Source organism: Paramisgurnus dabryanus, chromosome 14, assembly GCF_030506205.2.
Source record: "Paramisgurnus dabryanus chromosome 14, PD_genome_1.1, whole genome shotgun sequence".
NCBI classification, from domain to species: domain Eukaryota; kingdom Metazoa; phylum Chordata; class Actinopteri; order Cypriniformes; family Cobitidae; genus Paramisgurnus; species Paramisgurnus dabryanus.
In genome coordinates this window covers 2,166,157-2,183,118 of record NC_133350.1, presented here as the reverse complement: position 1 = coordinate 2,183,118, position 16,962 = coordinate 2,166,157, and the positions used below count along the sequence as shown (strand labels likewise).

General features: G+C 36.7%; 3 protein-coding genes across 6 annotated transcripts in view; 2 read left to right on the top strand and 1 right to left on the bottom strand.

The window, feature by feature from the left end:
* The first annotated feature begins 309 nt into the window (after positions 1 to 309).
* On the top strand, positions 310 to 4,814 carry plaat1 (phospholipase A and acyltransferase 1). Of its 2 annotated transcripts, none has more exons than XM_065259314.2 (5): positions 310 to 472; positions 1,495 to 1,569; positions 3,407 to 3,545; positions 3,628 to 3,896; positions 3,980 to 4,814. In XM_065259314.2, the coding sequence occupies exons 2-5, from the start codon at positions 1,537 to 1,539 to the stop codon at positions 4,076 to 4,078; spliced, it is 540 nt and encodes a 179-aa protein (XP_065115386.1). In that variant the 5' UTR covers positions 310 to 472; positions 1,495 to 1,536; the 3' UTR covers positions 4,079 to 4,814. The 2 variants fall into 2 exon arrangements, with proteins under 2 accessions (XP_065115386.1, XP_065115385.1); XM_065259313.2 differs by having other exon boundaries at positions 315 to 472; positions 1,514 to 1,569.
* Positions 4,815 to 5,042: 228 nt separating this feature from the next.
* Positions 5,043 to 9,712, bottom strand: rfc4 (replication factor C (activator 1) 4). Of its 2 annotated transcripts, none has more exons than XM_065259311.2 (11): positions 9,575 to 9,712; positions 7,695 to 7,812; positions 7,454 to 7,532; positions 6,918 to 6,997; positions 6,720 to 6,839; positions 6,475 to 6,618; positions 6,260 to 6,380; positions 5,899 to 6,024; positions 5,740 to 5,820; positions 5,393 to 5,506; positions 5,043 to 5,288 (listed from the first exon to the last, which is right to left on the bottom strand). In XM_065259311.2, the coding sequence occupies exons 1-11, from the start codon at positions 9,588 to 9,590 to the stop codon at positions 5,193 to 5,195; spliced, it is 1,095 nt and encodes a 364-aa protein (XP_065115383.1). In that variant the 5' UTR covers positions 9,591 to 9,712; the 3' UTR covers positions 5,043 to 5,192. The 2 variants fall into 2 exon arrangements, with proteins under 2 accessions (XP_065115383.1, XP_065115384.1); XM_065259312.2 differs by lacking the exon at positions 9,575 to 9,712 and adding an exon at positions 8,010 to 8,146.
* A 92-nt stretch (positions 9,713 to 9,804) lies between these two features.
* Positions 9,805 to 16,962, top strand: part of sos1 (son of sevenless homolog 1 (Drosophila)) — a 25,336-nt gene continuing 18,178 nt past the window's right edge. For both annotated transcript variants that reach the window (XM_065259309.2, XM_065259307.2), the window contains exons 1-3: positions 9,805 to 9,940; positions 14,507 to 14,632; positions 15,777 to 15,908. In XM_065259309.2, coding sequence (XP_065115381.1) covers positions 9,854 to 9,940; positions 14,507 to 14,632; positions 15,777 to 15,908 — 345 coding nt within the window. In that variant the 5' untranslated portion in view covers positions 9,805 to 9,853. The remainder of the gene's footprint in view (positions 9,941 to 14,506; positions 14,633 to 15,776; positions 15,909 to 16,962) is intronic.

Sequence of the window (16,962 nt, the reverse complement as noted above, 5' to 3'; positions counted from 1 at the left end):
TTCCTCATAGTCTTATAAATTCCTGTCTACAAAGCGGGACAATCATTTTCATGTCTTCAGTGTTAAAGGAGAGAGTCTGGACATGCGCACTGTCCGCTGCTGACACCTGCTGGACATAAAGCTATTCTGTCTCCATTTCCAAATTACACTTTTAAATAAAAAGCGACATACTGTATAAATGAGGAACCTAACAAATATCAAAAATATTCGCAGTAAACAATGTCAAGTTAATGAGCAAGATTAGGACACAAACAAGAGTAAAACGCTGTTGTTTGAATGGGTGTTTGTTTCATGATGCGCGTGCAGTCACATTGAGGTCAGTGACGTCATTCTCATCATCAGCTGTAGTTCTTCAGTGAGTTTCTCTCAACTCTCATTATTAGGCTACACAGGACAAATATCACACTTATTTCATTTCAATCAAACAAGCGTCTAATGGAGGTTTAAAAGTCATCATGACATCTGCTTATAAGTAAGTATTGTTTAAGGCTTTAAAAATATGTTTCGTTTCTCGAAAAGACAAGGATTCACTGAGAGAGAGAGATATATAAAGTTACATGAAAGATAATTTAACTTTGTAATGATTCAAACTTAACTGTTAATAACAAAATGTTTTTGTTTGACACATTTGTGCAATTACAGATTTCCATTGAATATTATATACCAGTTAACTAGTGGTTAAACTTATTATGCAGTTGTTTTTTCCAGTTGTTTCTCTTTTTTTCCAGGCTATTGTGAAAGCGTTTAAAAAGCCTGTTCATTGTGTGTGTGTGTGTGTGTGTGTGTGTGTGTGTGTGTGTGTGTGTGTGTGTGTGTGTGTGTGTGTGTGTGTGTGTGTGTTTGTGTTTGTGTGTTATTCTCCTGTGTTACTCCAACATTCCTTTCCTTTTTCAATTTACTAACATAAATATAGTCCTATTCCCTAGTGAAAAAATTGTATGCTAAGTATATTTAATTTTGAAATACGATATGCGTTATTTCTCTATAAAAAGAATATAAATAAATTTGTACACCACATATACTTTTCTAAAGGATGCTAAATAATGTATTTTAGGAATATGTCTTCAATGCATTGTTATAATGATAACTTTATAAGCATAGAGGTAAAATATGCCTAAAATATATTTAAAAATAGTTATAATCAGTATACTTTAACAATTGCAAAGAAAAAAGTATACTTTTTGAAAATATACTAAATTGTAATTATTAAGTATGTTAAAAGTTTAATTGTAGAAATAAGTACAAATATGAATACTTTTAATATATTTAAAGATGGTACACTTCTTTGTTAGTATATTTGTAATGTAGTATTGAAAAGTAAATATATATTTAAAATACAAAAAAGTATCTTTATTTTCACCAGTGTTCTTCATTTCATTGTGGTTCTAAAGTTAAACTTATTCCAGTGTATCTAACAAACACAAGTGAATCTAATAAACAAACACAGTTTAGGTTTAAGTAAAGACGAGTGAATAATATAATGATTCAAAACAGCTGTGGATTCTTCCTTCAGAATGTGCAGAATTATGTTGTGGGATGATGGATAACCAACCTCAAAGAACTAGTAATGTAAGTTAATGATCTTATTTATCAAATGATTGAATTATACATATTTATAAATGATTGTGAAGGAGCAGGGGCCCGTTCTTCGTACGTCGCTTAATACATCCGAGATCAAATGAGACATCCGAGAAGTTTAGATCTGGCTAATTATAATCTCGCTTATTTGGTTCTTTGAACACCACTGCTGTTGATGATTATTATGGCAGGATTGAATTATCTGAGATCACTGCGCGTTTGTGCACTGCAAGAAAAGTCAATACATATCGATAGTAGAAACACTGATCAGCCACGCTGTGATTGGCCAGTTGTTACAATGGCCAAGAACACGCCCATTTTTAACCCCTGCAGTCTGAGAGCTATTGATGGAAGGTTGTGAACTTTTTATGTGACTAAATTTAAAAACCCAGTTAAAGCTACTTTAGTACATAAATCACCATAAATAATTCAAAATTTTCTGTAAAAATATAATCTTGATATCTTTACTATGCTTGTCAAAGATTGAAATTAATGATTGTAATTAAAATTTGATGCTCCTAAAGTACTTTAAGTCTCTTTTAAAAACAGTTAAATGCTATTTTGTCTGTTTGTAACAGCAACTTAAAAAGCAGAATAAAAAAACACAGGTGGTGGCCCTCCATCTTCATGTGATGTGCTGGCAGGAGTGATGTCTCTAAACTGTCTGATTGTACAGATAATCTCTGGAGCAGTTGCTCTTTCTTAAACCGACAGCCAATGCAACAATTTAATTCCTGATAAATACAATTTTAATTGTAGTGTATTATAAGATAGTGTTTTCAATTGCATTATTCTTAACTGATTTCTGACTATATTAGCAGTATTCCACGTTAACTGAAAGTCCTGCATCTGCTGAGTCTGCACAGAAAAGTGTAGTAAAGAAGATAAAGATATGTGAAAATATTTGCAAAAAACGTATATTGGTTATTTTGGTCATTTTTGTCACAGAACAGGGACAGGGTAACATATTTGTAGACAACGTTTTAAAGATAGAACAGATAGAAATTACTAAACGAAAACCCTTTTTATGCATGACATTGTAAGCTACTTGACAATCTAATGACACAACTAAAATAGGAGATTAGTTTATTCAAATGAAAATTATTTCACACTGAGTAATAGTCTTTATTGTACATAACATCTATAAGTGCTGGGTATGATTAATTGCTGTTTATATTAAGGAAAATTCAAACAAATTTAAAATGAATGTGATCAGCATGTCATTCGTTTAAGAATAATAATAAAACACCTGTTAAACAAGTCGCACAAGTACAGGAAAATATATTTGTTATATTATATATTTTTTAAATAACATCGCTAAAAGATTTAATTAATATATTCTTTTTTTATTACGTGTTGAATTTGAAAAGCTCTTTATATTAATCATGCATCTTACGCAGATTGCGCTCGTATAATGAAGAATACGCGACTGCGTCAGACTTTCCGTATCACATTCGCTTAAAAAGGTACAAACTAATCTTGTTTACATGAAATAAGCCTGCTCCCGAGCAGGTTTGAGCTTAGGGACCTGTTGCTATGACACCAAGTTTAGAATGAGCTTCGAAGAACCAAATAATCCAAGATCATGCCAAATCATCAACAATCAAATTCAGCTAACTGAGTTAGCGACGTACGAAGAACGGGCCCCAGAATGCAGCTGTGTTTATAATAAATCAAATGAATGTTGACCTATGAACTTAGATATTTTGAATCTTGTAAATGGGATGTGTTGTGTTATTGTCCTTTTATCTTCTGTGCTGTTTATTCACTCTGCTTCCATTTATTATGATTATATTAAATTTTCCTTGAATTTTTCTGTTTGTATCAGATGGCCTCAAGTGAACCTGAACATTATCAATCCAATGAGGAACCTCAACCCGGTGACCTCATTGAGATCTTCAGACCAGCCTATCAGCACTGGGCTCTTTACCTGGGTGATGGTTATATAATCAACCTCACACCTGTGGGTCAGTATAACACCTCACACAAAGATATTACACGCGTTGTCTGTACATCATTCGTCATCGCTGTGTGTTTTCCTGCTGTCAGATGAGAGTCAAGCCACAGCCGTGTCCAGCGTGAAGTCCGTCTTCAGTCGTAAGGCGGTGGTCCGCATGCAGCTCTTGAAGGAGGTGGTGGGAGGAGATTCATACAGGATCAACAATAAATATGATGACAATCATACACCTTTACCTGTCTGTGAAATCATACAGCAAGCTCAGCATCTCATTGGACAAGAAGTGTCATATGACCTGTTGGGCAGCAACTGTGAACACTTTGTGACTTTGCTTCGTTACGGGGAGGGCGTCTCTGAACAGGTCAGTCTATATCCTCCTCTGGTCTTAATATGTGTTAATATGAGATCATATGTGTGATATTGTGTGTGTGCGTCTCCACACAGGCATCCCGAGCTATAGGAGCGATGAGTATAGTTACAGCAGCAGCGAGTGCTTTCTCAGTGTTGGGACTCATCAACACACGATCCAGGAACAGACCTTGAGAAACACTCAACACATAAACTCATCTGAATTAGGTTTGCTGCTAAACTTTTCATTTAAATAAACCGACTATAGACTGCAGTGAATAAAGCATCACAGGGATGATGGATTTTTGTTAGCAAAACCACCCAGAAGCGAGACTTGAAAATTTTGTTTATCTGTGAAGATAATCGTGTTGGACAAAACATGTCAGTGTCATAACTTTTGTTAAGCACAGATTCTTTTTTGTGATAATCCAAAAAGTCTATGGTATAATGAATGGGCTTTTTGACGAGGAAACCAGTGGCCCACTAACGTCCTGGTTGGCCTACAAAAATACATCATCCTTGCGGCACTCTATTAGCCCATAGTATACTTCTTTATTATATTTGTTAACTATTTAATATGATTTCGCACACCACAATGCATTTTTGAGTGAGGCCGCAATAAGGCATTTATTGAAAAGAATTATACAAAAACTCATTTAAAAAAGAAACTATACACTATAACCCTATACACTAGTCTTGTGTGTGGAAATGGATAGAACTTTGTAACAAATAATAAAAAAAGAGTCTGTTAATAATTGTCTCTTTCATTTCATTTCAGAAATATATTATATACTCTAGTACTATTCAAAAGAGTTTTTGAATTATTCTGATGTCTAAGGAGGCTTGAAATAGCTCAAATATACTGCCATAAACATTAGAAATGTTGCATATTATTGTTATTATTTTAAGTGACTGTATTTATTCAGATTTAGCCTAACCCTAAATTAAATGTAAATAAATCAATTTTCTGTTGAAAAATGTTGTATTGGCATTATAATGCACTGTGTGTTCTCAGTTTAAAGTTTTAAAATGGTTAACAACAAGAGTACATGTTAATCCTAGTTCAAGTTACTGTAACATTAGAGAAAAGTTTACCCATTTGGTGTAGTGTCTGTTTAAATATATAACCTTTAAGAAACATTGTTGAAAATAACGTTTTTATTACAAACTCGAAGAGTAGAAAAAACTGGGCACAACAAGGGCAGCCATACATTAAACAGAGCAACAACAGTGATGATGAACCCAGAGGTGATGCTGATTGGTCAAGAGTTCAGGTGTTATGAAACAGAGATGCTGATTGGTCAAGAGTTTATGTGTTCTGTACGGCCTGCTGCATAATAACCGAGCAGAGACTCAGTAACTGTAGATACTCATCTGCACCATCAGTCAGACATTTATCCACCTCCTGAAACACACAAACATCCATTAGTAATAAAACCCCTCTAATGTAAACATACTCTATACAAGACATTAATACTACACCATGTGTGTCCATACTGGTTTACTTACAGCCATTTTCTCTGTGATCACAGATTTCTGCTTATCATTCAGCTTCTCTTCGATGATGACTTCATGTAACTGGTTAAGAATATTTGTTCCAGCGTAACCCTGATCAATTAAATCCTGTACAAATAAAGACCTGGTTTAGATTCAGACCATCACACAGAAGTACATAATGCTTTACACGTAGATTTTCCCGCACAAAACTACTGTAGGACTTTTTTAATAACACTTGTATGATGGTTGTGGATAACTGTGTGCAGTTTAACTCTGTAACTAAATCACAGGAATTCAACATTAGTTCTAATAAAACATGTTATTATTAATGGAGAGATCACAGGAGGATTTATTCTCACCTTTACTGCAAGCTCCAGCTTTTCAAAATGGCCTTTGTAACAGATCTGCAATACGTTTTCAATCACTTTAGGCGGAACCACCTTGAAAAGAAAAACTAGTTTTAGGAACTCTTTGCTCAAACAGTGCTAGTCTTGAACAAGTCTCCAGTCCACACTCACCCCTGCGATCTCGATGATGATTTTTTCAGTAATTTCCCGCTCAGAGTTGAGTCTCGCAGCACTTTGGAGATATGTGATGGCTTTCCTGAGATCACCTTCTGATACGTGCACCAGAGCTTCAATTCCCTTCAGAAGACACGACAACAAACCTCTTCAACACTTTTCACTATTATCATTACCTTCAATTAATTACTATTACAGTAAATCTACAGTAAAAAGTACTTCGGAAATAAAATGTACTTCATCTCATTTGGAACATCATGGACACAAAGAAAAGCATCAGATTATTCAGAGAAAAGTCAGCTTCACAGACATGATTTATAATTTATTAATAAATATGGGTGTCTGGTGTGGCATTTACCTCTTTGCTGTACTTGAGATTTTCTTTTTCACAGATCTCTAGCAGACGTTCCCGTTGAATGTTATCGGCCAAAGGTTTAAAGCGAAACTTGGAGCATCTTGAAGTCAACGGCTCAATGATTCTGAAATGAGAGAGCGAGTCAGTGGAAGAAGCTCATGTTCATGTTTTCATCTCTTTTGTTTGCTTCGCCGTGTATATGAAGAGACCGCACCGACCTGCTGACGTAGTTACAGATGAGGCAGAATCGTGTGGTCCGAGACTCTTTCTCCATGGTGCGTCTGAGAGCCGCCTGAGCAGCAGAAGTCATCGAATCCGCCTCATCAAGGATGATTATTTTAAATGGTGGACAAGACTTTCCACTGGGATTAAGAAAGAGAAAAAAAACACTCGCACTTAAAAACACAGCATCAGTCTATGAGTCTATAAACACATACTAAACACGCAAGGGTCAGTTACTCACTCTGGCCTCGTGCCCGCCACCGTCAGCTGGGCAAAGTTTTTCACCTTCTCACGCACCACCTGAATGCCTCGCTCATCAGACGCATTAAGCTCCAGAACTCTTTGTCGGTACAGCTCGGGTCTACACACAGAAAAGGAGAATTAATCAGGATGCTGGGTGGGAAGAGATTTAAACAGGTCCAGAATTCAAAGCTTTTACCCATAGAGTTCTCTTGCAGCGGCGAGGATCGTGGAGGTCTTTCCGGTTCCAGGAGGGCCATAAAACAGCAGGTTGGGAAGCTGCAAACCAAGAAATGTGATCTGAATGTTACATCAGGGGTGTCAAACTCAATTTCATCCCAACCCACGTCAGTATTATGGTTGCTCTCAAAGGGACGGTTGTATTTGTAAGACTACCGGTATATGAATGTTTAAACTCTTATTACATTGCATGATTACCTCTGCATTCGATGACTACTGGTTTTGTTAATAACTCAATTAATCCCTAGGTTTGAAAGTAGAAGTCCAGGACAAATAATTGTACAACTATGTTGAGATTTCCAGCGGTCTTTTGCATCCACAAGGTTTACATAAGAAGGAGAAAACAATCGTGTTTGAGGCTCATGATATGTCATTACCACAGAGCTCTTATTATTCATCTATGACTACATAAATACAGTTTTAGTTTCTTCAGCAACTTGAAAAACCATTGAAGAAGAGAGATGTAGTGTTGCATCACAGTGAGAGATCACTCACGTCAGCGCCCTCTAGAGATTTCTTCAGTACTGCCACCACCTCCTCTTGAAAGGCAACTTCATCCACACACTTGGGTCTACTGTAGATCAAAAACATCACCAGATTATGAGTTAGTATGTGTTAGTATGACCAAACATGTCTATTAGTTAACATATATTTCTTATGAAAGCTTAACTTAGTAAAGAACACATAAGAAAAAATAAATAAATCATCTCATGATTATAACACAACTATGTCTCACTATTTCTCCACCCAGGGCACAGCTCTCTGTTTCTTCTCTCCACCTGATGAAGATGATGGTTTTTGAGCTTTAACACTCTGTGATGAAGCACCTTTTAAAAACGCCTGCATATCTCCTCCTGTATAAAAACACAACACACATACTCTATATGAACAGAGATGACAATCATTTTAATACTCAAAACTTAATGCAAATAATAGAATATATTATAAATGTTCATAATAATCATAATGTATCATTAATATTGAACTAATCTCTTTTCCTGACGTTAATTTGATCCCCAAACTGGAATAATAAATTCAGATATTGGCTTACTTAAAGCAATCCAGACCTATGGGGGAAAATCAATCAAAACAAATCTCTATAAAAAGAAATAAACTACGGAGTTGTTGACACTACGATGCAGCAGATTCCCGCCAGTCGCGCAAATATGTCAGCGCGCTGACGTCACTACCGCGCGCCGTTTGCCGCTGCATTGAGGAATTCCAAACAGCGTTTTTACGCCCTTAAAGGACACTTCACTACCGAAAAGTCTCTCCAGATAAAGAGAAAATAAAATAGTTTTTTCATGGCTTCATTCGCCAAGTGTATTTAAATCGGCCACACAATGAGACACAACTGCGCTACTCCCTGCAGAGTTTACACAGCCAGAGCTTTGATCTTCGACGAGAATAGGGCATAGGGAGGATAACTGTAAATTGGAGTTCGCCCACATGTCTGCCGGGTCACTATGACAGTGCGCGGACTTTGGCATTTGTCCATGCTAAAGAGATTTATCATCATGTGTTATTTAACTGAGTGTTTTCTACGTGTTTGTATTTTTACACTGATTTAGGTGACGAACACATCCCATGTTTATTCATATCACAGCCACTCAGATGTTTGATGCGTGATGGACGTGACGTGTAATCGGTATCTCTGTGATCTTTTAGTTTTGTCCCCCACAGCTGGACGTCGTTGCGTCAATGTTTATTGGGAGTGATGTTAAATTTAAGCCAATATTTAATTTAAATTATTTGATTATGAAATCAATCATTTCATCAGTTTTAAACATGAGAAAATGTTATAGTTTTTCCTTAAATGTGTTAAGCATTAAACATGGAAGCCAATACATTTGTTCTTTTTGAATTACATTTTATTTAGATTGAATGCATTTTTGTATTTTTCGCTCTGCTTTTGTCCTCATAAATGATAGATAATAATAAACTTAAATAAAATACATTTTATTGTTTGTGAACAGTTTGTTTGCGATCTATTCGTTTTTTTTTTTTGCGATCTATTAGTTTGGTCTGCGCCGTCGTACGTCATTGCGTCATCACACGCTCAGTGTTTTTGCTTCGTCTCTTTCAAACAGCGGACAGGCTCTTTCTTTCACATCTTCAGTTTTCTCAAAGTTTTTACTTTTGTGCGTCACTTGATGTCCGTGTGTTTGTTTTTGTGGATGTGGAGCGGCACGAGCCCCGCGGGACCCAGTTTTAGACAGTTTTTGGAGGCGTTTTATTGCGCATGTTCACGAACCGCCCGAATGAACGCGGATCAATAAAACACTGACATCTGATCAGACATCTGATTAAACGCCCTCATCAGATTAAATATCAGCATTAAAACACCGAGAGACAACAGAACAGCCTTTCTTCGAGCGAGTCCCGGCCTGGAGTCCCGCAGCCTGAATCCGATCAATCTGATCGATAGCTCATCAATAACTGATGCCGAGGAGCGCGAGCATCCACCTGAACGCGGAGATGATGCGCATGCGCTGATTAGGAGAGAGTTATAACATATAAACACACGTTTCTCTCTATACATGACATCCTGATCAGACTTATCGATATCGCGTCAGTATCAGACCAATAACGCATGCCAAGGAACGACTGACGAACCTGAGATCCTCTTCATCAACACCCCTGTCCATAATCTTCATCCCCTCGGTCCATCGTCTACATCACCTTCATCTCTGCTGTCCATAATCTTCATCCCCACCACTGTTGATCATCATCACTGCTCTCCATCTGGCCCACAGCTCTTGTGTGGTGTTTGTGATGATCTCGTGTCGGAGGTTTGGGTGAGGATGCGATGGTCACTGTAGGCAGCAGGTGTGCTCTCTCGCTCTCTCTGACTGGATGTTTTGAGCAGCTCAGGTGAATGTGAGACCCACAGTCATGCAGGCTGCGCCCTTCCAGTACGACTTCTACAGTGAGGAGAACGCGCCCAAGTGGAGAGGACTTCTGGTGCCCTCGCTCAACAAGGTAAAAACATCATCATGTGGGTCACACCTGCTATTCACATGTCTTCCTTCTGGGCTCTTAATTCATGAATAAGATCTCTGTAGATTTTTGAAAGTGCTTGATGGTTCATGAACTCTTCTGATAGTTGACTGACCAGTGCTGATAAACTGGTTTCTAGCAGGTAAACCATGAGGACCTTGTTGTCATATTTGTGCTCATGTGATGCAGATTAATCGGGAGAGATTATCAATTGGAGATTCAGATTTGTCATCACAGTTTTTCATTTTCATGATGCAAATCAGAATCAAGCTGCTGGGCTGTGCTGATCCAAAATGGCAGCATGCTGAATGCAGTTTCAGTTTATACAGACTGCGTGTTTGTGTGTGAGCTTGCATGTGTGTGTGTGTGTGTGTGTGTGTGTGTGTGTGTGTGTGTGCTGAAGATGACAGTGTTTCTTCTGACATTGAATCCATAGCAACAGCAGGAAGTACAGAATTCGTTGTCTGATAACTGATCAGACTCTCACTGTTTGTCAAGTAGCATCCTGGTCGGGTCTCACAATACCTGCTGAGCTCCACACCTAGACAATATATTTAGATCTTATTCATTTAAAGGGGGCATATCATGAAATTCTGACTTTTTTCATGTTTAAGTGCTATAATTGGGTCTCCAGTGCTTCTATCAACCTAGAAGATGTGATAAAGATCAACCCATTAACTTAGATTTGGTAAACCATTCTCTGCAAGCATGTGGAAAAATAGCTCATTGAAATTTCTCTCCCTTGTGATGTCAGAAGGGGATCTTATTATAATAATACCACCCCTTAATCTGAACTATCCAACCACAGCACGGCTATTTAGTACAGAGATCAGCTCATTTGCATATTAAAGGACACACACATAAACAGCAATTGTATTTGTAAACATTTTTGCTCACACCTACAACTTGGCAATTTAAACATGTTATAATAAATTATCTCCACACACCAAAGATTTATTTGACATCTTAAAAAAGTCTTGTGAAATGTCCCCTTTAAATGAGTGAAGCATATAAATGCTGATGTGGAACGTCAATCACTGTTGTTAGTGATTTGTGGTAGATTGGTTTTCTTCAACAAACTCATTGAAGTGAAGTTTATACTTCTTGATAAGATTTGACCATTTTGAGATGAATGCTATTGGTCAGTAATTTTGTCAATGTAGAGTTTGAGAGTTTGTAGACTGTATGTCATGTGATATATTAATAAACAGTATTATACTAATACATTCAACACCTTAGTTATGAATCAAGTAGAGACTATTCAGCTTATAGACTTTAGTTCAGACAGCTGTGGATTCACATGTGATGGATAATCTTCATCTAAAAACAAAACACTCCTCAGTTATATTTCCTACAAGCTTGTTTTTAATTTATGTGAATATTAAATATGTCAGACTAAATAAGATTTATTGTGATTTTTATTTGTAGTGATGTGGGTTGATGCTTAATATAATACTAGTATATTTACATGATTAGTAGTTGATTTGGGTTAGTAATGTCTGATTGTGATATCTAATAGCAGCGAGGCTGATGATGGCCAATATACAGAACTGCATGACCAACGGTACAGTCACACAGAGGGCGATAGCGTTAATGCTTGACGAAAGGCTTGTCTGAAGCACAGTGGTCACAACACATGCTCCAGTCTTCCATAAACGTAATTGGCTGGCTCTGCCTACTAGGTTATTTGCATAAGGTGATCTGATGCATGTGTTGCCGCTTGAAAACTTAAGAAATGTTCAACTTCTCCAGCGAGGAATGGCACTGACGCGGCACCGACAGATCCACAATTCAGTTCGGCAACATATGATGTCACCCATTAAAAGTGAATGGGAAGCATTAACGCTTACGCCCCGTGTGAATGTACCGTAATAGTACTGCAAAAGTGTGTTTAACCCACTGATCTGGATATAAATGATGTCACAATATTGAAGCCACTGCGCCACCATATTGGTATGCCCAAACATTTCATTAACTTAATATCACCTTGCCTGAATTTAAGTGGTTAACACTACTTTACCAGTCTCTCCATTTATATCTGAAGTCTTTCTGTACATTCATACAACACAAATGTCCTAAGAATGTACAGTTATTTATTTAAAGTTGTATGTTTTCCTCATTAAACGGTGAGTAAGTTTAGTTACATTCATCTTCATTACAGTCACAAACATATCAGATCAGCAGACAGAGCACATTATTAATGACACATCATGTGCTTATGTATGCTTGTAGTATGCTAAAGTCAAATGTATGCTTTAAGTACTGATATGTGCATGCAGCTGAATTCATCTTGTACAATAATTTGCTGGTTTTGCAGTTATGTTATAGGATATTGTTTTTGTTTGTACAGTAAAGTGCTTTTAATATAATGTTAATGGCATGTATTTTGAACGTTTTAAACTAATGTTTGATTCTAGAATATAAAACAATGCCCAAATATAAATGGAAACTTGCATGCTTGTAAAAAGCCATAAAAGATGAGATGTCCTGTATATTGAACACAGTCTTCTTTACAGAGAAATAACGCTGAGCGCGGTGGTTTCCCGGACAGGGTTTATCTTAGTCCCAGACTAAAATGCATGTTTGAGCTGCCTTCATTTAAGAACAACATCTTAACATATATCAGTGTTGTTGTTTTGTCTTAAGATGCACACCAGTATTGTTTTATGTAAGGTGTGCGTTTATAAAAACTACTTAAATATCACTATATAACCAATGACTAGTCTTGGATTAACCCGAACCCTTTCTGGGGAACTGCTCCTTAATGTCATATGTTTACTTTTTATGCATTTACACACATGTGTCATTACAACAGAAGGCAGCAGCAACACATCCCTTATCCTCACCGATTTAAACATAAAAATTGCAAATAACATCAGAAGTAATAATTCATTTACGTACACATATCCTAAAAATGAATCTTGTGTGACTGTTAAGCTGTAAACCGGATGAATTTTGTTCATGATTTATAATCACCTCCCGCTGTTATGTTAACATTCAATCCAGTCAATTATATAGACATCAGTGGTTTAGATGTTTATTTATATCTTGTGTTACTTTACTATGTTTCAGAATGAAATATAAACATTCATTTCCAAATATTTTTGTGATTAACTCTAATAATAATGAAGAAAGAGTCATTCTGATTTACACAGACATCTCTGATCATTCATGGCTTCTTTACAATCCGTTTGGAATTAATATATTAAAGGTCCCATATTGTCAAATCTGAAATTTTGTGGCTTTTGAAACCCTTAGTCAGCCTAAATCTATAATAACATCTCCAAGATGTTTGGAAAAACCTACCTGCAGATTTACTTTGTGCACAGATACCAGAAGCTGTGTTTCAGGGAAAAAGAGGATTAGATTTCATTCATAGTTTATTATCATGACATTATTTTTACTTTTCAGCCTACTGAAGTTCTTCTGATGGATTTTATTCTCAGTTTCTTCTGGCCTTCATGTAGAGATTTAAATGTGTATATTTTCATGATCTGTAGCATTGCAACAAGTGCACACACACACACAGTACTGTATATTCCCGGTGAGTATGAGTGTGTCACAGAGCTGCCGCAGGAATGCTGGGAATGAAATGACAGTCATGTGATCCAAGTGTGGAATAGCAGAAGCCTGAGATGAGGCAGAAGAGAAAGTAAAAGCAGCACCAGATGTTGTCATCCTGAGCTCTCATGGTTGATGTAGATGATTTAGTTAAGTTAAGTGTTAGTTTATGCAGGCCTGCACTAGCTGAGCTGTCTCAGGGTTAAATTCCTCTTATAATTGAGCGTTTGTCTCCACACCCTTCTGAAGTTCATCCACCCTCAGATACCCAATAAACAAACACTTCACCACATGGATCGACTGTACAGCAGTGTGTATTGTTTAAGATGATGTGTAGGATGAAGTCACAGCGCTGTTTCTTTACTGTACAGCTGTGTCAAGTCAGATTTTCCCCAAACAGATGCACACTCTTATGTGTACATATATCATCATCACTTTACTCATTTATATAAGTGGCTTTGGATAAAAGCATCAAGAAGATGATGTCATCACGCAGGTTTCACTGGAATACCCACAATTCCTCTGGTGCCATAGCATACAGTGTAGATGTTTAATGTGTGTGTTTTAAATAAATCTCTGATGTTTGTTTCACTGTTATCATCACTATAAAAACACTCAGATGATGATTATAGAATAAATGATGAGCGTCTGATCAGCAGACAATAATACATAACAGTCATCTTCATTATTCAGACTCTATGGATTCAGAGTACAGTTTACTTCCATCACTTGTACCTGTAAACCTTAACTAACCCTAAAGAGGGGTTCGATCCAGCTTATCAAACACACACACACACGATGTCTAAATCTCAATTCTGATTGGTTGAGTTTACAATAAGATGATAGAGAGAAAGATGTGATGTGAGACAGGCAGTCGGCTTAGTCAGAGAGAAATTGTAGCAGAAGGTTTTCTATGAGGGTTGTGTTGTACAGTTTGTACAGAATAAAAGTGATTAATATAAAGTCCTAATGTGTGTTTTTGTGCAGGTGCTGAGTCAGGTTCACCCGAAGCTTTCGTCCCAGCAGGAGGCGCTGCAGTACATCGAGGGTTTGATCCTGGTGCTGCTCAACACACTGTGTCAGGCTCAGCCGCGGACCGTACAGGATGTGGAGGTGAACGCCGTCGGCATGACAACCACATCATTACATCTTATTGCTCAGGCACATTATCACCTTTCACCGTGTGTTTCATATACGCTGTATGTAGTACGTCAAAACAAGACGTGGGTTTTTAGATTTGCTTTTGAATGATTTAATCAGTGGAAGCAAAGCTAACGGACGTAAGAAAGTTTGAATCATTTCAGTTTGTGTTTACTAATTTAACACTTTACAGGAATAAATAAACAGCAATATTAACTTGCAGTCTTTCTATATATAAACTATATCTGCTTATTACTAAATGAACATCTATTAAAATACAAATATGAAAGAGTTTTGAAAACCGTTAACAGAAATAAATTAAACTTGCCAACCGTTTTTGCTACTGAGCTTAAATGAGGTGCTTATTTCAGTCGTATTTAAATGAGAGGACATGAAACTTGAGTAAGTTTAGCTAACTGTTAAACCTTGACAGTAAGCGGATGTCAACAACACGTCTGTGATGCAAGACGTGTGTTACATCATCATACTGAGCATCGTGGGATTGTTTTGATGATTGCAGACTCTTTAAATGTTCTGCTGTTAATCGTCTTTTAATCCTGTAATCATAGAAATATAAATGTGTACTAACAATATTTAATATAAGGCTTAAAATACATTATATTACAATCAATGTACAATTGTGGTCGTTCAAAACCCAGTTTAGATTTTTAAGGATAAAGTGTAGCTAACAGAAACGCGTGAGACTTTGAATAACATTTGTAATAATTGAAATGAATCCTTTGAATGTTGAGTTATTGTGTGTGTAAATGAAGCCGGTTTAATCTCTCTTCTTTATGATCTCAGTCATAGACATCACTAACTAACTCATTTGAACTTTTTTGTTTTTGTGCGTTTGGTTGGCGTGCTTACAGATGACTGGTTTGAGGTGAAAAGGTGTTTTAGTTACTGGTGAAGTTTTTAACCACAGACCTCTTAGCTGGTGTATCTCCTCACCATCACACACCTGATGTTCAAGCATTTGTTTGTGTCTTCATTGATGTGTCGTCAGCTCATATCGTCCATGTCTCAGACCCATGCTGTGACTTTTATCCTGTGATGATTCATCTCCTCCGACTCTTTCTGTGTCTCTTATTTTGTGTCTGTGTGTTTTTGTCAGGAGCGCGTGCAGAAGAGTTTTCCTCACCCTATTGAGAAATGGGCCATCGCAGACGCTCAGGCTGCTATAGAGAAGAGGAAGAGGAGGAATCCTCTAGCGCTGCCCGTGGATAAAATCCATCCGCTTTTGAAGGTGCGGCACTCTTTATATGTGAATGTCTATTATGCTGTAATAGTTCACCCAAAAATATTCTATACCATAAAGTGAATGAGTTTCTTTCGATAAATAATGTTAATGGTGCTCATTGACCTCCATAGTATTTGTTTTTCCTACTATGAAAGTCATTGGGAACCATCAACTGAAACATCCTTCATAATGAAGATCTCAAGCATACAGGAGAGCAGACTGACATTGGATAGTGATTTGACATGCATAAAGTCATGTGTGCTTGAACCACTGATCTATATAAATAACTGGATTGCACATAAAACATTTACCATAACAAAGAAGTGAAGCCATAGCGGAGTTCAAGCGGCCATCTTGCTATGCCCAACCAGCAGAGGGCGTCATTGACTTACATTCAAAATCATGATCTAAATTCACCCGGTTTACAGCGTATCAGTCACACAAGAGTAATTTTTAGGATATGTGTATGTAAATTAATTCTGATGTTATTTGCAATGTTAATGTTTAAATCGAACAGGATAAGGAATTTATATAAACGTTAAGGTGAATGTGTCTGCTGCATTCTTTCTGTAATGAAACAGATGTGTAAATAAAGTTTTATGACATTAAGAGCAAACGCAGTCAGCATTATTTCTCTAAATAAAAACTTATTCTATGGCTTTTATAAGCACAGTGAAATCGAAATTGTGTGTTGTTTTTATATTGCTGAATCAAATGTTAGTTTAACAACCGTTTAAAACGTTATCTTAACTGTTTTAAAATAGATTTTATTAACATTGTTAACACATTTTACTGTACGTAACAAAAACAGTACTGTGTAACATAATATAATTACAAAACAGCAAATGATTACATTCACATAAGGTACTTAAAGCGTGATTATTTATTTAGATTTTAGAATGAACACAGTTGTCATTAATAATACATGTGCTGCAGTCTGTCCTCTGATCTGATATTGTAATTAAGATGAATGTATATTTACTCGATGTTTAAAAAGTTAAATTTACAACTTCAAATAAATAACTATGTATAGGACGTTTGCGTTGTAATAATGTACAGG